The sequence below is a fragment of the Pseudophryne corroboree genome, chromosome 9 (genome assembly GCF_028390025.1).
Source record: "Pseudophryne corroboree isolate aPseCor3 chromosome 9, aPseCor3.hap2, whole genome shotgun sequence".
Taxonomy (NCBI): Eukaryota; Metazoa; Chordata; class Amphibia; order Anura; family Myobatrachidae; genus Pseudophryne; species Pseudophryne corroboree.
The window spans coordinates 196,787,884-196,812,064 of record NC_086452.1 but is presented as its reverse complement, the minus strand read 5'-3'; the positions used below and the strand labels follow the sequence as shown (position 1 = coordinate 196,812,064).

At 45.8% G+C, this 24,181-nt stretch overlaps 2 protein-coding genes and 1 pseudogene across 4 annotated transcripts in view; 2 read left to right on the top strand and 1 right to left on the bottom strand.

The window, feature by feature from the left end:
• Positions 1–10,472, top strand: part of LRRC39 (leucine rich repeat containing 39) — a 113,614-nt gene extending 103,142 nt beyond the window's left edge. For both annotated transcript variants that reach the window (XM_063940071.1, XM_063940070.1), the window contains 2 exons: positions 9,515–9,660; positions 10,394–10,472. In XM_063940071.1, coding sequence (XP_063796141.1) covers positions 9,515–9,660; positions 10,394–10,413 — 166 coding nt within the window. In that variant the 3' untranslated portion in view covers positions 10,414–10,472. The remainder of the gene's footprint in view (positions 1–9,514; positions 9,661–10,393) is intronic.
• On the top strand, positions 1,314–1,432 carry LOC134962472 (5S ribosomal RNA; annotated as a pseudogene).
• Positions 10,473–10,703: 231 nt separating the features above from the next.
• TRMT13 (tRNA methyltransferase 13 homolog) overlaps positions 10,704–24,181 on the bottom strand; it is a 31,580-nt gene continuing 18,102 nt past the window's right edge. For both annotated transcript variants that reach the window (XM_063940068.1, XM_063940069.1), the window contains 4 exons: positions 18,541–18,607; positions 18,393–18,467; positions 11,002–11,377; positions 10,704–10,881 (listed from right to left, as the gene is read on the bottom strand). In XM_063940068.1, coding sequence (XP_063796138.1) covers positions 10,710–10,881; positions 11,002–11,377; positions 18,393–18,467; positions 18,541–18,607 — 690 coding nt within the window. In that variant the 3' untranslated portion in view covers positions 10,704–10,709. The remainder of the gene's footprint in view (positions 10,882–11,001; positions 11,378–18,392; positions 18,468–18,540; positions 18,608–24,181) is intronic.

Here is a 24,181-nt window from a genome sequence, read left to right as displayed (position 1 = left end):
CTGCTGTCCATTAATACGCACAGTTATCCTGTTACTTTAAGCATTGCAGGATAGTTATTTAACTGTCGTCAGGATGAGAGAGTACCGAACCAGTAAGTTTCAGGAAACGTATAGGTTCAGAGCCCGTCTTCTGCTGTCCACTGTCATATAATTTAATACAGCGGACAGTGGATGAGAGAGGCGGGTTTATCTGTGCCTATTGAATAAAAGTATGAAACTACACAGATATCTTAAGATTTCTTATAATAGTGCATATTCCCAGTACATACTATTAATCCTAATAGTGGTATGCAAGGAGATTTTCGCTATTAGCAATGCCCCTGAATTAATGCAGAGGAAGTTCAAAAGACAATTATAAGTGATATCTGAAACTATACGTAATAATCTGAAATTTTGTCTCACTAACTGGAGTATGGGAGTGAGAGAGAAAAAAAAGGGAATTATGAAATAAGGTAAAGTAACCTAACACTATGAATAATAAATAGCAGATTTGGCAAAAATTAAACAATTAAGGACAAAACATTTTTTTGTCAAATATACGATACCAGGAGGTGAGTGGGCTGAACCGTGCACTGTTCAGCACCACTAGTCACAGACGGCCGTTTCACCTGGAGGTGGCTTGTTCACTGTGAACAAGCCACCTCCAGGTGAAACGGCCGTCTGTGACTAGTGGTGCTGAACAGTGCACGGTTCAACCCACTCACCTCCTGGTATCGTATATTTGACAAAAAAATGTTTTGTCCTTAATTGTTTAATTTTTGCCAAATCTGCTATTTATTATTCATAGTGTTAGGTTACTTTACCTTATTTCATAATTCCCTTTTTTTTCTCTCTCACTCCCATACTCCAGTTAGTGAGACAAAATTTCAGATTATTACGTATAGTTTCAGATATCACTTATAATTGTCTTTTGAACTTCCTCTGCATTAATTCAGGGGCATTGCTAATAGCGAAAATCTCCTTGCATACCACTATTAGGATTAATAGTATGTACTGGGAATATGCACTATTATAAGAAATCTTAAGATATCTGTGTAGTTTCATACTTTTATTCAATAGGCACAGATAAACCCGCCTCTCTCATCCACTGTCCGCTGTATTAAATTATATGACAGTGGACAGCAGAAGACGGGCTCTGAACCTATACGTTTCCTGAAACTTACTGGTTCGGTACTCTCTCATCCTGACGACAGTTAAATAACTATCCTGCAATGCTTAAAGTAACAGGATAACTGTGCGTATTAATGGACAGCAGAAGTACCCTAACAGGTATATGTCAATAACCATACATTCTCTCTTCACAATCTATGTGATATTACTGCCATATCTCACTGGCTACGCCCAATCTCGTCTGATCTTGGAAGCTAAGCAGTGATTAGCCTGATCAGTACCTGGATGGGAGACTTCCAGGGAATATTAGGAGCAGTAATAAATATCTCTGTGTGAAAAGTAGAGGTGGTGGAGCAACCTTTGACCATTACCACTTTTCATTCCTAATTTTCCTCCTTCTTATAGAATTTTCCTTCTGATCATACACTCATCTAGAGTTCTTTGGCATATTGCTATTTTTGACTCATAAATTTCTAGATTTTGAAATAGCAGATTAATCGTTACCAGGACACACCATTATAACAGGCATTGGAAGAATTTTCTCCTATGCAGAAACAGATTTCTTAATATTTTCATCTCAGGTGTCACTGTCACCACAAATAATAATATCATTTGGAAAATTATTACTCCAAAATTATTACTTCTTAAAGTGAGAATTATTTATTATTATATTTTTTCTCCTTAAATGTTATAAACTATATGTGTGTTGAACTGTGTACCATAAATTTTATCATGCTATAATTAAAAGTTAAGTTTTAGTTTTTCAAGCGTGCCCCAACACAGAGTCTCTCTTTTTCTTTTGCTAACATTAACATGTACTATTGACTCTGGGTGCACCACCAACCACAGTAACTCCTTAAAGACCTATACAGGCATTTCGCATGCATATGCACTGTTGGTTTACAAGGTACAAATTTCATAAAAGCCCATTACACAAAAAAATTCTTTTAGGGTCCTGTGCGGCACCAAACTGTCCTTTTCCTGAATGCAGCATGTTATCAGAAAATACTGGAGGAAAATTTGCACTCATCAGCCCGGAAGCTGCGCATGGGACGTACTTGGACGTTCTAACATGACAATGATCCAAAACACAAGGCCAAGTCGACCTGTCATTGGCTGCAGCAGAAAAGTGAAGGTTCTGGAGTGGCCATCTCAGTCTCCTGCCCTCAATATCATTGAGCCACTCTGGGGAGATCTCAAATGTGCAGTTCATGCAAGACAGCCCAAGAATTTACAGGAACTGGAGGCTTTTTGCCAAGAAGAATGGGCAGCTTTATCATCTGAGAAAATAAAGAGCCTCATCCACAACTACCACAAAAGACTTCAAGCTGTCACTGATGTTAAAGGGGGCCAATACATGGTATTAAGAACGGGGGTATGTAAACATTTGATCAGGGTCATTTGGGTAGTTTCTGTTGTCATTATGATTTAAAAAGAGTAAACACAGTTGTTTGACAATAAATGGCTTCACCCAACCACTAACTATGAGTGAAAGAAAAGTTTGTGAGTTATCATTCATATGGCCAGAAAATCACAAATTCTGCTAGGGTATGTAAACTTATGAGCACAACTGTATGTGTGTGTGTGTGTGTATATATTACACACACACACACACACACACACACACACACACACACATACATATCTAGAAACATACATATATATAATATATATTTATTATGTATATATGTATGTTTATAGATATGTGTGTGTGTGTGTGTGTGTGTGTATGTATAATATATATATATATATATATATATATATATATATATACATACACACATATATATACACATACATATATAAATATATATATATATACACATACATACACACACACACACACACACACACATATAAACATATTTACCCCCAGATATATAGGCATATACTGCGAGACTCCTTACACAGGCTTAATAGCCCGAGTTATACCTGCTGCATTAAAATGCAGCTTAGTTATGGGGCCTCCCGCTACTATGCGAGCACAATCCTCCCCTCTCCCCGGCGACCTCCCCCCTCACAGATGGACTGCGGCAGCAGTGAGAGCTGTTAGCGGTCAGCCTCCTCCCTCTCCAGACAGAGCCGCGGCAGCCGCAGTTCGCGGCTCCTGAGCTCTGAAGCGGGACGGAGGTGGAGAGCAGCGGCGGCAGGGATCCGGAGAACGGTGGAGAGTGCCCAGCGACGGCTGCTAGGCAGTCCACGGCTGGGCTGTGGACCGGCGCTGGGAAGCGGGCGGCTGGGGGTGACGGGCAGGCTGCAGGTAGTGGCAGGGGATCAAGGAAAATAAGATTTTACTTACCGATAAATCTATTTCTCGTAGTCCGTAGTGGATGCTGGGGACTCCGTCAGGACCATGGGGATCAGCGGCTCCGCAGGAGACAGGGCACAAAACTAAAGCTTTAGGATCAGGTGGTGTGTACTGGCTCCTCCCCCTATGACCCTCCTCCAAGCCTCAGTTAGGATACTGTGCCCGGACGAGCGTACACAATAAGGAAGGATATTGAATCCCGGGTAAGACTCATACCAGCCACACCAATCACACCGTATAACTTGTGATCTGAACCCAGTTAACAGTATGACAAACGTAGGAGCCTCTGAACAGACGGCTCACAACAATAACAACCCGATTTTTTTTGTAACAACAACTATGTACAAGTATTGCAGACAATCCGCACTTGGGATGGGCGCCCAGCATCCACTACGGACTACGAGAAATAGATTTATCGGTAAGTAAAATCTTATTTTCTCTGACGTCCTAAGTGGATGCTGGGGACTCCGTCAGGACCATGGGGATTATACCAAAGCTCCCAAACGGGCGGGAGAGTGCGGATGACTCTGCAGCACCGAGTGAGAGAACTCCAGGTCCTCCTCAGCCAGGGTGTGCCCCTGACCAAGTAGCAGCTCGGCAAAGTTGTAAAGCCGAGACCCCTCGGGCAGTCGCCCAAGATGAGCCCACCTTCCTTGTGGAATGGGCATTTATATATTTTGGCTGTGGCAGTCCTGCCACAGAATGTGCAAGCTGAATTGTACTACACATTCAACGAGCAATCGTCTGCTTAGAAGCAAGAGCACCCAGTTTTTTGGGTGCATACAGGATAACAGCAAGTCAGTTTTCCTGACTCCAGCCGTCCTGGAAATCTATATTTTCAGGGCCCTGACAACATCTAGCAACTTGGAGTCCTCCAAGTCTCTAGTAGCCGCAGGTACCACAATAAGCTGGTTCAGATGAAACGCTGACACCAACTTAGGGAGAAACTGGGGACGAGTCCGCAGCTCTGCCCTGTCCGAATGGACAATCAGATATGGGCTTTTGTGAGACAAAGCCGCCAATTCTGACACTCGCCTGGCCGAGGCCAGGGCCAACATCATGGTCACTTTCCATGTGAGATATTTCAAATCCACAGATTTGAGCGGTTTAAACCAACGTGATTTGAGGAATCCCAGGACTACGTTGAGATCCCACAGTGCCACTGGAGGCACAAAAGGGGGTTGTATATGCAGTACTCCCTTGTCAAATTTCTGGACTTCAGGAACTGAAGCCAATTCTTTCTGGAAGAAAATCGACAGGGCCGAAATTTGAACCTTAATGGACCCCAATTTGAGGCCCATAGACACTCCTGTTTGCAGGAAATGCAGGAATCGACCGAGTTGAAATTTCTTCGTGGGGCCTTCCTGGCCTCACACCACGCAACATATTTTCGCCACATGTGGTGATAATGTTGTGCGGTCACCTCCTTCCTGGCTTTGACCAGGGTAGGAATGACCTCTTCCGGAATGCCTTTTTCCCTTAGGATCCGGCGTTCAACCGCCATGCCGTCAAACGCAGCCGCGGTAAGTCTTGGAACAGACATGGTACTTGCTGAAACAAGTCCCTTCTTATCGGCAGAGGCCCTGAGTCCTCTGTGAGCATCTCTTGAAGTTCCGGGTACCAAGTCCTTCTTGGCCCATCCGGAGCCACGAGTATAGTTCTTACTCCTCTACGTCTTATAATTCTCAGTACCTTTGGTATGAGAAGCAGAGGAGGGAACACATACACCGACTGGTACACCCCTGGTGTTACCAGAACGTCCACAGCTATTGCCTGAGGGTCTCTTGACCTGGCGCAATACCTGTCCAGTTTTTTGTTCAGGCGGGACGCCATCATGTCCACCTTTGGTCTTTCCCAACGGTGCACAATCATGTGGAAAAAACTTCTCGATGAAGTCCCCACTCTCCCGGGTGGAGGTCGTGCTGAGGAAGTCTGCTTCCCAGTTGTCCACTCCCGGAATGAAAACTGCTGACAGTGCTATCACATGATTTTCCGCCCAGCGAAGAATCCTTGCAGTTTCTGCCATTGTCCTCCTGCTTCTTGTGCCGCCCTGTCTGTTTACGTGGGCGACTGCCGTGATGTTGTCCCACTGGATCAATACCGGCTGACCTTGAAGCAGAGGTCTTGCTAAGCTTATAGCATTGTAAATTGCTCTTAGCTCCAGTATATTTATGCGGAGAGAAGTCCCCAGACTTGATCACACTCCCTGGAAATTTTTTCCCTGTGTGACTGCTCCCCAGCCTTTCAAACTGGAATCCGTGGTCACCAGGACCCAGTCCTGAATGCATAACTGTGGCCCTTTAGTAGATGAGCACTCTGCAGCCACCACAGAAGAGACACCCTTGTCCTTGGAGACAGGGTTATCCGCTGATGCATCTGAAGATGCGATCCGGACCATTTGTCCAGCAGATTCCACTGAAAAGTTCTTGCGTGAAATCTGCCAAATGGAATCGCTTCGTAAGAAGCCACCATTTTTCCCAGGGCCCTTGTGCAATGATGCACTGACACTTTTCCTGGTTTTTGGAGGTTCCTGACTAGCTCGGATAACTCCCTGGCTTTCTCCTCCGGGAGAAACACCTTTTTCTGGACTGTGTCCAGAATCATCCCTAGGGACAGCAGACGTGTCGTCGGAGACAGCTGCGATTTTGGAATATTTAGAATCCACCCGTGCTGTCGTAGAACTACTTGAGATAGTGCTACTCAGACCTCCAACTGTTCTCTGGACCTTGCCCTTATCAGGAGATCGTCCAAGTAAGGGATAATTAAGACGCCTTTTCTTTGAAGAAGAATCATCATTTCGGCCATTACCTTGGTAAAGACCCGGGGTGCCGTGGACAATCCAAACGGCAGCGTCTGAAACTGATAGTGACAGTTTTGTACCACGAACCTGAGGTACCCTTTGTTCGAAGGGCAAATTTGGACATGGAGGTAAGCATCCTTGATGTCCAGGGACACCATATAGTCCCCTTCTTCCTGGTTCGCTATCACTGCTCTGAGTGACTCCATTTAGAATAGGTCTCACCGAGCCGTCTGGCTTCAGTACCACAATATAGTGTGGAATAATACCCCTTTACTTGTTGTAGGAGGGGTACTTTGATTATCACCTGCTGGGAATACAGCTTGTGAATTGTTTCCAATACTGCCTCCCTGTCGGAGGTAGACGTTGGTAAAGCAAACTTCAGGAACCTGCGAGGGGGAGACGTCTCGAATTTCCAATCTGTACCCCTGGGATACTACTTGTAGGATCCAGGGGTCCACTTGCGAGTGAGCCCACTGCGTGCTGAAACTCTTGAGACGACCCCCCACTGCACCTGTTTTTACGGCCCCAGCGTCATGCTGAGGACTTGGCAGAAGCGGTGGAAGGCTTCTGTTCCTGGGAATGGGCTGCCTGCTGCAGTCTTCTTCCCTTACCTCTATCCCTGGGCAGATATTATGGGGACGAAAGGACTGAGGCTGAAAAGACTATGTCTTTTTCTGCTGAGATGTGACTTGGGGTAAAAAAGGTGGATTTTCTAGCTGTTGCCGTGGCCACCAGGTCCGATGGACCGACCCCAAATAACTCCTCCCCTTTATACGGCAATACTTCCATGTGCCGTTTGGAATCTGCATCACCTGACCACTGTCGTGTCCATAAACATCGTCTGGCAGATATGGACATCGCACTTACTCTTGATGCCAGAGTTTCGCATATATAGAAATGCATCTTTTAAATGCTCTATAGTCAATAAAATACTGTCCCTGTCAAGGGTATCAATATTTCCAGTCAGGGAATCCGACCAAGCCACCCCAGCGCTGCCCATCCAGGCTGAGGCGATCGCTGGTCGCAGTATAACACCAGTATGTGTGTATATACTTTTTAGGATATTTTCCAACCTCCTATCAGTTGGCTCCTTGAGGGCGTCCGTATCTGGAGACGGTAACGCCACTTGTTTTTATAAGCGTGTGAGCGCCTTATCCACCCTAAGGTGTGTTTCCCAACGCGCCATAACTTCTGGCGGGAAAGGGTATACCGCCAATAATTTTCTATCGGGGGAAACCCACGCATCATCACACACTTCATTTAATTTATCTGATTCAGGAAAAACCACATGTAGTTTTTTCACACTCCACATAATACCCTTTTTTGTGGTACTTGTAGTATCAGAAATATGTAACATCTCCTTCATTGCCCTTAACAAGTAACGTGTGGCCCTAAAGGAAAATACGTTTGTTTCTTCACCGTCGACACTGGAGTCAGTGTCCGTGTCTGTGTCGACCGACTGAGGTAAAAAGGACGTTTTAACGCCCCTGACGGTGTTTTAGACGCCTGGACAGGTACTAATTGGTTTGCCGGCCGTCTCATGTCGTCAACCGACCTTGCAGCGTGTTGACATTATCACGTAATTCCTTAAATAAGCCATCCATTCCGGTGTCGACTCCCTAGAGAGTGACATCACCATTACCGGCAATTGCTCCGCCTCCTCACCAACATCGTCCTCATACATGTCGACACACAAGTACCGACACACAGCACACACACAGGGAATGCTCTGATAGAGGACAGGACCCCACTAGCCCTTTGGGGAGACAGAGGGAGAGTATGCCAGCACACACCAAAAACGCTATATTATACAGGGACAACCTTTATATAAGTGTTTTTCCCTTATAGCATTTTAATATATATATATATATATATATATATATATACATATCGCCAAATAAGTGCCCCCCCTCTCTGTTTTAACCCTGTTTCTGTAGTGCAGTGCAGGGGAGAGCCTGGGAGCCTTCCCACCAGCATTTCTGTGAGGGAAAATGGCGCTGTGTGCTGAGGAGAATAGGCCCCGCCCCCTTTTCGGCGGGCTTCTTCTCCCGTTTTTCTGAGACCTGGCAGGGGTTAAATACATCCATATAGCCTCCAGGGGCTATATGTGATGTATTTTTAGCCAGAATAAGGTATTATACATTGCTGCCCAGGGCGCCCCCAGCAACGCCCTGCACCCTCCGTGACCGTTGGTGTGAAGTGTGTGACAACAATGGCGCACAGCTGCAGTGCTGTGCGCTACCTTCATGAAGACTGAAAAGCCTTCTGCCGCCGGTTTCTGGACCTTCAATCTTCAGCATCTGCAAGGGGGGTCGGCGGCGCGGCTCCGGGACGAACCCCAGGGTGAGACCTGTGTTCCGACTCCCTCTGGAGCTAATGGTGTCCAGTAGCCTAAGAAGCCAATCCATCCTGCACGCAGGTGAGTTGAACTTCTCTCCCCTAAGTCCCTCGATGCAGTGAGCCTGTTGCCAGCAGGACTCACTGAAAATAAGAAACCTAAAAACTTTTTCTAAGCAGCTCCTTAAGAGAGCCACCTAGATTGCACCCTGCTCGGACGGGCACAAAAACCTAACTGAGGCTTGGAGGAGGGTCATAGGGGGAGGAGCCAGTACACACCACCTGATCCTAAAGCTTTAGTTTTGTGCCCTGTCTCCTGCGGAGCCGCTGATCCCCATGGTCCTGACGGAGTCCCCAGCATCCACTTAGGACGTCAGAGAAATTATTTTTTAAAAAACAACTTTCCAGACCCCACATGGCCTACCCCCTAATACATAGCAAGTGAGCGGCGGCAGTGTGAACTGCCTCACTGCTCATTACCTGATTGTGGTTGGAGGCTATGACGAGGCTTCTGTTCCAAGCCCTGTCCAGCTCCTTCTGCAGCCACAGGCTGCAATCAGCACAGCTGAAGTTGGTCTATGTCGGTGCCCCTCTGCTGAGCGCCGACAAGCCAATTGCTGCATGCAGCAGCACCAACAATCCCGGACCCAAGCTCCTTTATAAACTGGAAAGGGATTGTGTGTAAAAAAGAAAAATAAAATTGAAAAATTAAAGTAAAAAATAGAAATAAAGTGGAGATTCTCCACGTGTGCTCTATCCCGACTGAGCACAGAAAAAACACTGAGGTACCTTGGGTGTATGGAGGGAGTGGGAAGTTACTAATTTAAATATTTAAATGTGCCTATCCCTGCTAACGCCCCGTCCATATCCCAAGAGTACTCCAGTGACCCTTGGTGGATGAAAAAGAAAGACCCAGACACGGTAAATCAATTTTAAAGTAAAACCCTCTCTCCTGCCAGGTTCGTAAACTTCAGGGATAACCCATTGGAGCTGGAAGTTACACTGCCCCCGAGTGAAGATGGAGAAGAGGAGGAGGAGAGAGAGCTGTTTGGGCTACAGTTCATGCATGCCTACATCCAGGAGACTCTAAAGTCCAGTGACTCAGGTACAGCCTTCATAATAACACAGTTTTATTCTTATACTGTACCTTGTGTACATACCGTGTTCACAACACTCTATCAGGTTGCTGTTATGCCTCTGATGCACTCAATAAATATTAATTACAATAAACCCACAATAACAGTAATAATAAAATATCTGTAGTCATAACAGTATACAGGATCTCCAAACAAATGCATTTAAACATTGACAAAACCGACATGTTATACAGAAAGTATATTTTGGAGGGGATGCATATCCCTAATGTACAGTCCATGGGGCAGATCCAATTACCTGCGAGCAGCAGCCAGAATGGCTCTGGTGATGTACAGGATATGTCTACAGTCTTTCTTGCTCACTGCCTATGAAGGCGGGAGCAGAAATCCACTACTGTAATTGCCAATAATGGGTGCAGCGTGAGCAGGTGCACCTGCTACTATCGGTAGATATTACATTATAGAAAAAGCATTAACTAGTGAAAATAGTTAACTGTGGAACCTAAAAACTGTAAACTAAAAAAGCAGTAGCAAGAAAAAAAACCAACAACCACATTCCCCCCCCCCCCCCCCCCAATAGTATTAATATAGCGCTAATAATATTGATAAGGAAGGACCCTTCATTTGTCTTTTCATACAAAAAAACCCCTAAAGAATATGTATACATAAAAAATGAAAGCGTGATGCAGGTTAAGGGGGATGTGTAACAGATGACGTGCTATAACAGTGTTTTATGGATTTCAGGTATGAAGGTGCTGCCTTAAATAAGAACTTGAAGAACAAAGAGAAATCAGCCTTTTTTCATGACTGAGCAGTCAGATGGTTAGCAATCTTTCCTTACAATCCTCTGCTGCTGAATTTGACTGCATCTCCTACAATGGACTTCAGGCAGGCAGTGGAGAACAACATGGATTCCTGGTGCTGGTTGCATCAACCTTCAGAGCCACAAATGTCTGTAATATTCTTCCTTTGTACATGTTTAGCTGCTTATTGCACAACACAATAATGGTTTGTGAGAACTGATGGTATCTTCGTAGAAAAATGAAGTTTTTGTGCTATGTCACTGAGGCACTGCTGTCAACAAAACATTCTCTAATGACACCTTGGGATCTGTGTAATGCTCAAGGGTTGTTTTATATCCCATTTTTCTCAAATAGTCTACACGTCCATGGTCTATTAGCAGCTTGCAGAGACGTCCTAAATTCTCTCGTTCCTCAACAGTCAGAAGCAGCCTGGAAAAAAAAAGACAATAGCTTTATACTGTGAATATAGAGAGGACTGCAGGTCAGGTATGGAATTGTTATTCTACGCTAGAATATAAAAGACTCTCACAACCAGAAGACATTGCTCACCCTTGAGCAGCTTCTAGATTACAGTCCATGCTCTTCTGGTCAATGTCATGCTCTTCTGCGTCTTCAGGTTCTATTTTCTCAGTAGAAATGTCTTCCTGGCTTGGTCTCCTGGTACCGCAGGTAGCCCAGCTGGACATGCGCTGGAAAAGACCAAATTCCTTCTGGCCGAGGCCCAGCATCTGGAAGAAATCTCTGCCCACATAGTGGTGCCAATCACAACGGTGGTGGCAACAAAGGGCAATGACTATCCCCTCTACAGGGAACCGTTTAGCTGGTTCAGTTTCCTTTCCGCTTGCTGGTTCTCTCCTGAAGCGTTTAGACTGGGGTTCTACTGGTGGATTAAACTCATTCTGCACGAGACAGCGAAGTGCCAAGTCTGCCAATTCAAAGAGAATGGTTGATGGCCAGAGAAAATAACAGAGTATAAAATAAAGAAAACAAAACTTCTCATACTGTACCTTCCATAGCTAATGGAATCATGTAACACAACTATATAGTATGTCTGCTTTGTGTTTTAAACTTCTTTTAAATTTTTATTTTTTAAATAAATTCTAGTTCTCAATTGCCAGCAATGGCCTGAGAAACCTATAATAAAAGATTATCCGATATGAAAGGTCCTTTTGAGGAATGAGCAAATGCTTATTCTTGTACCAAGGCAGACCTTAATGTTTGACACTGTATACTTTGTAACTACAGATGTGTCCTCATACACCTATCCTTTTTGCACCATATGGCGTGAGATGCCTGGTGCGACTTAAGACGCCCTGCAGTGGGTGGCATTTAGTTGCATATCAATTAGCTTATAGGGCCTAATTCAAGATTGACTGAAAAACAACATTTTCCTCTAATGGGCAAAACCATGTGCACTGCAAGGGGGGGGGGGGGGCGAGGGCAGATATAATATGTGCAGAGAGAGTTAGATTTCGGTGGGGTGTGTTCAAACTGAAATCTAAATTGCAGCGTAAAAATAAAGCAGCAAGTATTCAGCCTGCACGGAAAAAAATACAACCCACTCAAATCTAACTCTCTCTGCACATGTTACATCTCCCCCACCTGCAGTGCACATGGTTTTACCCATTAGAGGAAGATGTTGTTTTGCAGTCAACCTTGAATTAGGCCCATAGTGTACCAGGTACTTAGGATTACTATTTTTGTCACAAAGAAATTGGTATAAAACCACAGATTAGCATAACGATGCATGGCGTGATGCATGGCACAGCTCACGGTTATTGGACCTGTCTATTGCCTTTTTACCACGAAAGCGTACTTTTCCATGAATTGTGCATCTTAATTTGCTTATACTGTGCTAAGTACTTAGGATAAGTAATTTTGTAGCAATGAAAATAGTATAAAGTCGCTGATTAGGAGGCATATTTTACAAAAAATGTTACAAAGACAGTGGCATACCAAATGGTGCTATGTGATGCAATTTGAGGAGAAGTATGTGAGCACATCTGGATGCAGGTTGACACAAGCTATTGTTCTCCGCCATCAGTCATTTCAGCCACTGCAACTGGATTTGGATGCCTGCCATTTTTTTCCTCCGGTTATTGAAATGTTGCATTCAAAGTTTCTTACATTATTTTACAGTTGGGCCAGCAACTTACAAGGTTTTCTGTGGTTTTACTTAAAACTGGATTCAAATGCAGATAGCGGAAAAAATATGTTCTAAAAGTATGCAAATGGAAAGAAAAGATGCATACACAATAGAAGTAATGCTGCCCTCACTGCATGTGGTCTGCTCGATACATTGCTCTATTTAGACATTCCTGCTCTGTGGTGTCTTCCACAGGCTTACAGATTAGTAGTAAATAGGGAAAAGGTACTCCCGACCCCATTCATAGCATTATTACAGATAGCTTCAGCATTAATGATCCTCGGGAACTCTTACTTAAACATTTGCAAAAATGACACGTGCCTCTTCCAGGCAACTTGCATCTCAGATAAGTGAACACTAAATATTATTTTACAAATCCATTAAGAGACACAGGACAATATAATGAGGACAGTATGGTCAAACCAGACAAACTAGTCTTGCTTAGCTGCTGTTGAAAACTACGTTTAACCATCCAATACAGACTATCAGTAATTCTTTAAGGGGAATGATCACCTATAAGTAAATGTAAATATATTTAAACATGCATTTCTAATGAAAGTAAATCACTAACTGGAAGACCTACGCATTTATTTGTCCAACAACCTGGCATCTATATCCTCCATCTTGTTCTAACAACTCCTGGCAGATAATTCATGATATGTATTGGACAGGAGAACAGGGGGAAGGTTGGCAAATGTAGTCTCAGGTAAATGTGACCAACACAAGGCTATTATGGGAGGGACGTAAGCGACAATAAACAGCCACATATAAGCTATTTACAGTGCTTGTGCGTGGTTGGGTGTACAGTATATGTCTGAGAGCTGGGTTACAAATTGCCAATCCTTCCCATTTATCTAAAGGGGGGTACACACGGGAGATTTTTCCCAGAGATGTGTGCTGAGCAATCTAGAGCCGGCGATAGCGACGCGCGTGGCAGCGCATCGCTGTCGCCGGCACCCCTACACATGGAGCGATGTGTTCTTAATTGCTAAGCAATCTAATCAGATTGCTTAGAAAGGAGGCTTTTAGTACTTACCGATAAATCCCTTTTTCGGAAGCCATAGGGGACACTGGCACTTTAAATAAACGAAGAAGTGAAACAGGCTCCTCCCCCATCATCCCTCAGTTATGAATTAGCCGAGAGGAGACGGGAACAAGAGAACAGAACTGAATGAGGGAAGAAAGCATAGTACAATTAAACACAACAGAACAACAATAAAGGCAAGAGAACAGCGATGGGCGGGCGGCAGGTGTCCCCTATGGCTTCCGAAAAAGGTATTTATCGACAAGTACCAAAATCCTCCTTTTTCTGTCAGCCACTAGGGGACACTGGCACAAGTTCAAGACTGTGGAGATCGCTGAGGAACTTGCAAAACAAGGCGGCCAAAACATGAAGACGAGCTGCAAAGGTATCAAACTTGTAGAATCTGACAAACTTATGAATACTGGACCAAGTGGCTGCTCTACAGAGTTGAGACGTGGTAGCCCCACTACTAGCAGCCCAGGAAGATACAACAGAGCGTGTAGAGTGTGCAGGCTTGACGAATAGTCAACCGAATCCAACGGGCCAAAGTCTACTTAGTAGCAGGCCACTCTCGATGTGGGAGATCATAAAGCACAAATAAAGAATCGGACTTTCGCAACTGTGCTGTTCGTTACACGTAGATCTTCAATGTTCTCACTACATCCAGAAAAGAAGGTGTTCCAGAGTCCTTCTGCAAGGATGGTACCACAATCGGTTGATTGATATGAAAAGCTGACACGACCTTGAGGAGAAAAGAAGCATGTCTTCTCAACTCAGCCCTATCAGGATGAAAATTCAAGTAAGGGGGCTTACAAGACAAAGCACTCCATTCCGACACCCTCCGAGCTGAAGCTATAGCTAGTAGAAATACAGTCTTCCAAGTAAGATATTTAAGATCTGCTTCTTCCAAGGGTTGAAAACAGTGTGACTGTAGATAATCCAGCACCAGATTTAAATCCCAAGGAGCCGTAGGAGGAACAAATGGAGGCTATAACCGAAGGACCCCTTGTAGGAAAGTTTGCACATCCAGTAGGAGCACTAGGCGTTTCTGAAAGAAAATCAATAAGGCAGATATCTGAACTTTCAGGGATCCTAGACGAAGTCCAGAATCTACACTTGTCTGAAGAAAAAGCAAGAATCGTGAGAGACTAAAAGAATCTGATTGAAACCCTTTCTGGTCACACCACGAGATATAAGATCACCAGATGCTATGGTAAATGGGCTCCCGCAACAGGTTTTCGTGCCCGCAACATTGTGAGGATCACACATTCCAGAATCCCTTTGCGTTTTAGGACGTCTGCCTCAATAGCCATCCCGATAAACGTAGTCGTGGTAAATCTGGATGCACGAAAGGCCCTTGTTGGAGTAGATCCGTACGCAGATGTAGAGGCCAAGGATCGTCCGCTAGCAGAAGGCGCAGGTCTGAAAACCAAGCTCTCCGAGGCCAATCTGGCGCCACCAAGATCACTGTGACTGACTTCCGTTTGATTCTCTTGAGAATACGAGACAATAGAGGGAACGGAGGAAACACGTATACTAGGTCGTACGACCAAGGCACAGCCAGAGCGTCTACAGCTTCCGCCTGAGGGTCCTTGTGTTCTGGAGCTCTATCGAGGAAGCGGATGATTGAGACGGGACGAAATGAGGTCCACCTCTGGACACCCCCAGCGCTGTGTCAGAGCGTCGAACACCTCTGGGTGAAGTGCCCATTCTCCTGGATGTAGATCCTGACGGCTGAGGTAGTTTGCGTCCCAATTATCTACTCCTGGAATGAATACTGCTGAGAAGACTACAGCGTTGCGTTCTGCCCACTGGAGAATGCGTGTCACGTCTCGCATCGCTTGGCGACTGCGAGTTCCTCCCCGCTTGTTTACGTACGCTACTGCAGTCACGTTGTCTGATTGAACCTTTATCACTTTGGATCGAAGTACTTGGGCAGCTTGTACCAACGCATTGTAGATCGCTCTCAGTTCTAACACATTTATTGGCAACAGTGATTCCTGTGGAGCCCAATGGCCTTGAAGCTGGAGGTCCAACACAACCGCGCCCCATCCCCTGAGGCTGGCATCCGTCGTTAGGAGCGTCCAATCCCATACACCAAACTGCCTGCCTGCTGTGAGATTGTGCAGTTGGAGCCACCAAAGAAGCGAAAGTCTCGTCTTCGGAATCAACCGAACCAACTGTTGAAGGTGTATATGTGACCCCGACCATTGATGTAACAGATCCAGCTGGAGAGGACGCAAATGAAAATCGCCGAACTCCAGAGTTTCGAAAGCCGCTACCATTTTCCCAAGCAAACGAATGCATAAATGGACTGACACCAGTCTTGGCTTGAGAACAGCTTGGACCAGTTTCTGTATACCCAGAGCTTTGTCTTGGGGTAAAAAAAAAAAAAAAAAAAAAAAAAAAAAAAAACTTTCTGGACATTGGTCTCCAGGATGACACCGAGAAACTGGATACGCTGTGATGGCTGAAGGCTGGACTTCCGAAAATTGATTATCCCTCTGTATTCCACTAACACATTGTATGTTAACAGAACATGATCCTGGAGAATAAGATCTGATGGAGCTTTGAGGAGGAGGTCGTCTAGGTATGGTATTATTGTGACCCCCAATAATCTGAGGTGAGCAATCATCACCGACATGACCTTGGTAAACACCCTGGGTGCTGTGGACAGGCCGAATGGTAAGGCTCTGAACCGAAAATTATCCTGTTGAATCGCGAACCTGAGAAACGCCTGTGGTTCCAAGATTGGAATGTGGAGATATGCATCCTTGATGTCTAGGGATATCATGAATTCTTTGGGTTCCAGGCTCGAAATCACTGAGTTGAGCGACTCCATCTTGAACCAGTAATAAGACAGAAACTGATTTAATGATTTCAGATTCAGAATTGGTGGTACAGTACCGTCTGGTTTTGGTACCACGAATAGATTGGAATAGTAACCCTTTATTCGTTGAAGCAGTGGTACCGGCAATAACACAGCGGATTCTACCAAAGACTGTATTGCACCTTGAAGGGCAAACGTTTGTCCAGAAGAAGTGGAAGACTTGTCATAACATATTTGTTTGGCGGCAAAACTTCGAAATATAACTTGTGCCCTTGAGAGATGATATTGCAAATCCACGCATAGTCTGATATCTTGAACCAGGCATGCTGAAAGTTTCGAAACCGCGCTCCCACCGTACTTGGGCCCCGGTGGGTGGGAGACCGTTATGCCACGGTCTTTTCTGCAGGCTTTGGGTCTTGACGACGAACAGCGACTGGTTACTTGCCGCGACCTCTACCTCGCAGTGTAGTTCTTCCGCGTCCCCTAAAAGGCTGAGTGGAACGAAAGGACCGAAAGGAAGTCCCAGTATAAGAGCGCTTAGGTGGAGGAGGAAGGGTTGGTACGAAGGTAGATTTACACCCCCCCCCCCCCCATTTTTTATTTACCATAAAATCTCTTTCTCGGAGTCCATCTGGGGGACGCTGCGCACTTACACTTGGGTTAGAGTGTGAGAGTATGGAGTTTGGCACAAGCTATGAAAAGAACTAACTACTCCCCCTCTAACCCCTCCCATCAACCCCCTGTTCACAGGAAGTACTCCTCAGTTAAAGTTTAACAAAGCCAAGAGAGAGAAAACAAAACCAACAATCAATAACCAGACAAAAGGGAAGGGATCGCTGTGTCCCCCAGATGGACTAAGAGAAAGAGATTTTACAGTAAGTAAAAAATCCAAAATTTCTCTATCATCCATCTGGGGGACGCTGCACACTTACACTTGGGTGATATCCCAAAGCAAGCCAAAGAGGGGTGGAAACAGGTGGGAAATCCGCCCCTAAGATCAGACGCCCAACAGAGGCATCCCCTCATACCAAAAGTATGGAAACAATAGAATCCTGTGAAGGTTGCCGCTCTACACAGCTGCACAATAGAAGCACCCCCGCGAACAGCCCAGAAGGCCCCAACGGCCTGAGACGCACAATTCCGCAGAGGGTCAGAAACAGGAACAGCAGAGGACACATAAGGCTGACGGGTAGCTGATGTGACCCAACGAGCCTCAGTGTTCTTAGAGGCCAGTCAACCTCGCTGGGACGCACCACTAAGAACTAACAACGTGTCCGTACGGTGAATTTTAAATGTTTTGGTTCAAGGTTTGTCTTGAACCCAGGTCTCAATATACACTGGTCTCTAGCATTAGTGCGCTGAGCCACAGCTCCTGTGTTTAAAAAAGGAGTTTTGTATGTAAAACCACTCTATCATAATAGAAAAACCAACAAAGGGGGACTGCAGCAAAGGACTGCCAACTCAGAAACACGCCGAGCCGAGGCAATGGGCAAAAGAAAACAAAACCACCGTAAGAAAGTTGAAATCAAATAAAAATAGAAGTAAAAGTACTGAGCAGGAGCTCAGGCAGCAGTGACCGGCTCCCTCGGCACAAATTCAAAACTGAGGCATGATGAGGGATAGAGGGGGAGAAGCCTGTTTCACTTCTTAGTTTATTTAAAGTGACAGTTTCCTGTAAGCCACCATCATCACCCCACAGTCTTGAACTTGTGCCAGTGTCCCCTAGTGGCTGACAGAAAAATGAAGTTTACATTGCGCCGTGGGTACCCCCCTTTACTCTCTCCTGAACTGGTTTGCACAGAAACAATAACTATTCTATTAACGTATCACTATTTATAAATCTGTAAAGAACATGTAATATATTGCTATAACAACTCATTACAATGACAGAGACAAAATACAATGAAGAAAAACACTGATCCATTCTAGAGATCACTGACCTGTTCCTGCCCCACAGAGGTGTTTTCCAATTCCAATGACTGGAAGCTGCTTCTGACCAAGACTGGGGACACGATCTGAAGAGAACAAAACGTACTTGTATGATACGCTCCCATTTGCTCTGCCTCCAGTACAAGTCACCCCACTGACCTAAGCACAGGTGCTGGATGTCAATATGGAGCCTCTCAAAATTTGATTTCCTCTGCTTCCCGTCCACCTGTTGCCAAGTACAGATTATCTGTCATTCACAGACACAGGGTTATAGGTAAAAGCACACAAAAGGCAACTTGCCATTGCAATCAGCTCTTTTAGTGTGAACTTAATCAAGTATTGGGATAATGGCGCCACACACACACACACACACACACACACACACACACACACACACACACACACACACACACTTCTGGATTACTGACTGACTTATGCTTATGTTAACTTTTCAGATACATAAAAATAAATGGGTAAAATGTACAAATACACTTTAGAACAACACAGTTGAAAAAGGAGATTTATGGTAAGAACTTACCTTTGCTAAATCTCTTTCTGCGAGGTACACTGGGTTCCACAGGGATAACATCAGGTTGTAGAGTTGGTTCTAGATCCGAGGCACCAACAGGCTAAAAGCTTTGACTGTTCCCAGGATGCTTAGCACCGCCTCCTCTATATCCCCGCCTCCAGGCACTGGAGCTCAGTTTTGTTAACCAGTCCAATGCAGTAGCAGGTAAGAGACACGACAACAGTCTGTAGCCACATACACTACATTCTCACGACAGGAGAAGGTACCATCGGCCAATGCCATACAAACCCAAAGAAGCTAAGTTCGTCAGGGTGGGCGCCCTGTGGAACCCAGTGTACCTTGCAGAAAGAGATTTAACAAAAGGTAAGTTCTTACCATAAATCTCCTTTTCTGCAGCAGGGTACACTGGGGTTCCACAGGGATAACATCTGGGATGTCCTAAAGCAGTTCCTCATGGGAGGGGAGACACTGTAGCGGGCACAAGAACCCGGCGTCCAAAGGAGGCATCCTGGGAGGCGGAAGTATCGAAGGCATAGAACCTTATGAACGTGTTCACTGGGGACCATGTAGCCACCTTGTACAATTGTTCAAGGGTCGCACCACGGCGGGCCGCCCAAGAAGGTCCAACTGACCGAGTAGAATGGGCTTTGATGGTAGCAGGAGCTGGAAAGCCAGCCTGTACATAAGCATGTGCAATCACCATTCTAATCCATCTGGCCAAGGTCTGCTTATTAGCAGGCCAGCCACTTTTGTGAAAACCAAAAAGGACAAAGAGGGAATCAGATCTCCTAAGAGAAGCTGTTCTCTTCACATAAATACGGAGAGCCCGTACCACGTCCAAAGACCGCTCTTTGGAGGACAAATCTGGAGCGGTAAATGCCGGGACCACAATCTCCTGGTTAAGGTGGAAAGACGACACCACCTTAGGCAAATAACCAGGGCGAGTTCTAAGAACCGCCCGTGCATGGTGAAAAATCAGGAAGGGTGACCGACAGGACAAGGCACCCAAGTCTGAAACCCATCTAGCAGAGGCAATAGCAAGCAAGAACAAGTCCTTAAGAGTAAGCCACTTAAGGACCACAGACTCAAGAGGATCAAACAGAGACTCTTGCAAGGCGTCCAGAACAACGATCCCAAGGAGCCACAGGCAGTACATAGGGAGGTTGAATCCGTAAAACACCCTGAGTGAATGTATGAACATCAGGCAGAGTCGCAATTTTTCTCTGAAACCATATCGACAAGGCAGAAATATGAACCATGAGGGAGGCCAAACGAAGGCCTAAGTCCAGGCCCCGTTGCAGGAATGCCAAAGGTTTGGTAGTACTGAACTTGTATGCGTCATAATGGTTAGTCGCACACCAGGCGAAGTAAGAATTCCAGACCCTTTGATAAATCCGAGCAGACGCCGGTTTACGGGTCTTTAACATAGTTTGAATGACCGCTTCAGGCCTGCAGGTCTGAGAATCAATGCCGTCTGGGCCACAAAGGAGCGATAAGTAGTACTCCGCCTTCTTGTGTGAACTTCCTTATCACCCTGGGCAGAAGTGACACTGGAGGGAACACGTACGGCAGCCGAAAGTTCCATGGAATTGTCAGTGCGTCCACGAACGCTGCTTGAGGAACCCTTGTCCTTGCTCCGAAGACCAGAACCTTGTGATTGTGTCGAGATGCCATTAGGTCTACATCTGATAGGCCCCACTTGTCCACTAGGAGTTGAAAGACTTCCGAATGAAGACTCCACTCTCCGGCGTGTATGTCCTGACGACTGAGGAAATCCGCTTCCCAGTTGAGGACTCCCGGAATGAACACTGCCGATATGGCTGGCAGATGGCGTTCCGCCCAATGAAGGATTTTTAATTCTTCCATCATTGCCATGCGGCTTTGAGTGCCGCCTTGATGATTTATGTATGCCACCGTGGTGGCGTTGTCCGACTGTACTTGAACAGGTCTGTTCTGTACCAGAGGCGGGGCTAGAGTCAATGCATTGAACACTGCCCGCAATTCTAGAATGTTATCGGGGAGAGATTTCTCCCTGGTCCACAGACCCTGAAGAGAGTGTTGCGTCCCAGCCCCGCAGACTGGCATCAGTCGTTAGAAGGACCCAGTTGGAGATCCAGAAGGGACGACCCCTGCTCAATTGCTGGTCCTGTAGCCACCAGCTCAGTGACAGGCGGACCTCAGGAGTCAAGGAGACCATGTGAGTGTAACCCTAATTAGGGGTTAAACATATATATGTGAACAGAAATAGGTAAAAGTGAGGTAACTTTATATGTATAATTGATATATTTACACTTCATATTGTTCTCTCTGTTGTAATACAAGGTAGACAATCTAAAAAGGAAAAATAGTTCATGTATGTACCCCAGTCATATGTATTTTTATTGATATGTATTCATATGCATGTTAAAATATATTATATGTGTAAACCTATTAATGTACACATTGGTGGCCAGTGACTGACAGAAAATTTCAAGCAAATCCTTGTGCTCCTTGCTGTCAATTATCCAGTGGGATGATTGCCAGTGGGTGGGGCATCACCTCAGGAGGGGTCATGTGACCTCTTGGAGAGGGAGATATAAGAGCTGTCAGTCACAGCTGACAGCAGTCTCCTGATCCCTCCCTCCAGGGCTCACACCTCCCCCTGTGTGCCAAGCAGTGGAACTGTGACATCTTGCTGTAAACTGGCTGCCGGGCACAGGGGGAGGTGGAGTGACGACGGAGAGGGAGCTGGGAACACAGCTGGAGCTGTGATGTCCCTATTATAAAGTGGAGCTCATTAGCGGCTATGCCTGCTCACTGGCGGCCCCACTAGAGATCACAGCAGCCGGGGAACTGTGACATCTGGTGATGGCAGTGGTGGAAGTGGGCGAAGCCAGCACCGCAAGTGGGCAGATTCAGAGCCAGCTTACGTAGTGTGCAGCCTGCAGGCTTGGTCAGCTACTGTGACATGTGCAGCAGTGTCCCAGCATCAGCGGTGGTGTGGCAGAGGCGGAGCTCAGGGCTGTTGGTGCAGGACTATGGAGGTGAGAGAAAAACTCCCTGCACACACATACAGCCTGGGGTGCATCTGGAGAGGTGGCCAGCAGCAGCAAGCTCAAGGTGTAGGAGCAGCTGGAGGCAGAGCAGCAGACTGATTGGCAGCTAAGGGGCGTATCCAGGAGGCAGTATTCCCAGTTACAGGCATACAGGAGGCTGCAGCATAAATAGAGCTTCCCAGCACCAGTCAGCAGAGCAGGGAGCCGGGGGAGTAATACTGGTGAATGGCACCCCTCACTATCTTGTAACAGCTGCCCAGCTTATTATTCTCATAACAGTGCAGCTCACAGCAAGGAGGCTCAGTCGTGGGTGAGAGATGAGATTGCCTTTAATATACAGCCATGGGCCTTCAGTCACGTTATATGGGTTAGGAGTCCCAGGTTGTAGCCAAGGTGGTATATAACGGACTGTCTACATTTAGCAGCAGCTCCTGGGATCTTAACATAATAGAGGCATGCTATAGGAAACTCCTCCGATAGGGAGAGACATTAAACACTATATCCAGAGGAGTGGTCTTCAGTATGCCGACTGACGGGATCCCAGCGCACAGTATACCAGCGCCGGGATCCCGACAACCGGCATACCGACACTTATTCTCCCTTGTGGGGGTCCACGACCCCCCTGGAGGGAGAATAAAATAGTGTGGCGCGCGTAGCGCGCCACCGTGCCCGTAGCGTGGCAAGCGCAGTGAGCCCGCAAGGGGCTCATTTGCGCTCGCCACACTGTCGGTAAGCCGGCGGTCGGGCTCCCGGCGCCGGTATGCTGGTCGCCGGGGGCCCGACCGCCGGCATATCGTAGTGAACCCTATCCAGAGGAGTGGAGCTATAGTTACTGTGACTTAATTTCCTTTCTGCTGAGAGACTGTGTAATGATAAAAAAAACATTCTACATTAAATGGTATATTATTGTAACAACCCCAGAACATTTTCTAGGAACCCTAGACACGGGAAAGTGAAATATTTCTTCAGCTAAAGTCATATGACAATTGGTCATGAGCCATATCTATATTGGATTTACAAAAAAAAAAAAAAAGGGCCCCAACGAGTGCACTAAAGTACCTAAAGAGACTAATTTAAACCCAGGTTTAATTGCAACATTATATTTTCAGAGGTTCATTGAGAGGTTCATTGTGTTGTAATGTAAGCTTTATACCTATAGAAGTACATTCTACTATATACTGAATACATAACAAATATGAATAGTAAGCAGGTTGTGATTTACTCTGAATACAACAAACCATTATAAATATCTGTATGTCATGTTAATGTGATTCTCACATGAACGAGTTAGAGGTTACTGAGAAAGGTCAGCTAAAGTGGCCAATGGAAAATAAACAGAACTATTGGTTTCTTTAACGGTGTACTCTTGTACAAAATTATTATTGCACCATTACATTCCAATGGTACCATTTACACATGGGTTTTCCCAAGTAGGCCCATAAATACTTCCCAATACTTGAGTGGAGGCACATTGTTAGTATTGTTGGTAGCCCATATAGCCCTGGGATTAAAGGGGAGGTTACATGAGTCCTGATCTGGTGAGGCAGGCCGCCCCACTCGGAGAGAATCAACTTCTGCAGAGGGCGGGAATGAAATTGAGCATACTCCACCATGTCGAAAGCAGACACCATAAGGCCTAGTACTTCCATCGCCGAGTGTATCGACATACGTGGGCGAGAGAGGAAGCATCTTATCTTGTCCTGAAGTTTCAGGACCTTCTCCGGAGACAAAAACAACCGCTGATTGTGGGTGTCCAATAGTGCTCCCAGGTGCACCATACTCTGAGCAGGGACCAGGGAAGATTTCTTCCAGTTGATAAACCACCCGTGGGCTTGCAGGAATTGGACCGTCAGTTCCAGATGACCGAGGAGAACCTCTGGAGAGTTCGCCAGGATTAACAAGTCATCCAGATACGGCAGGATCCTGATACTCTGACGGCGGAGTAGAGCCGCCATGACCTTGGTGAAAAATCTTGAAGCCGTGGTCAGACCAAAAGGTAAGGCCTGGAATTGAAAATGGAGGTTGCCAATAGCAAACCGCAGGTATTGCTGATGTGACACTGCAATAGGTATATGCAGGTAAGCATCCTGTATGTCCAGGGATACCACATAGTCCTTGGGCTCCAAAGCCAGAACAATAGAGCGAAGAGTTTCCATACGGAATTTGAAAACTTTCACAAACTTGTTCAAAGACTTGAGGTTGAGAGTGGGCCCGGAAGAACCATTCGGCTTCGGAA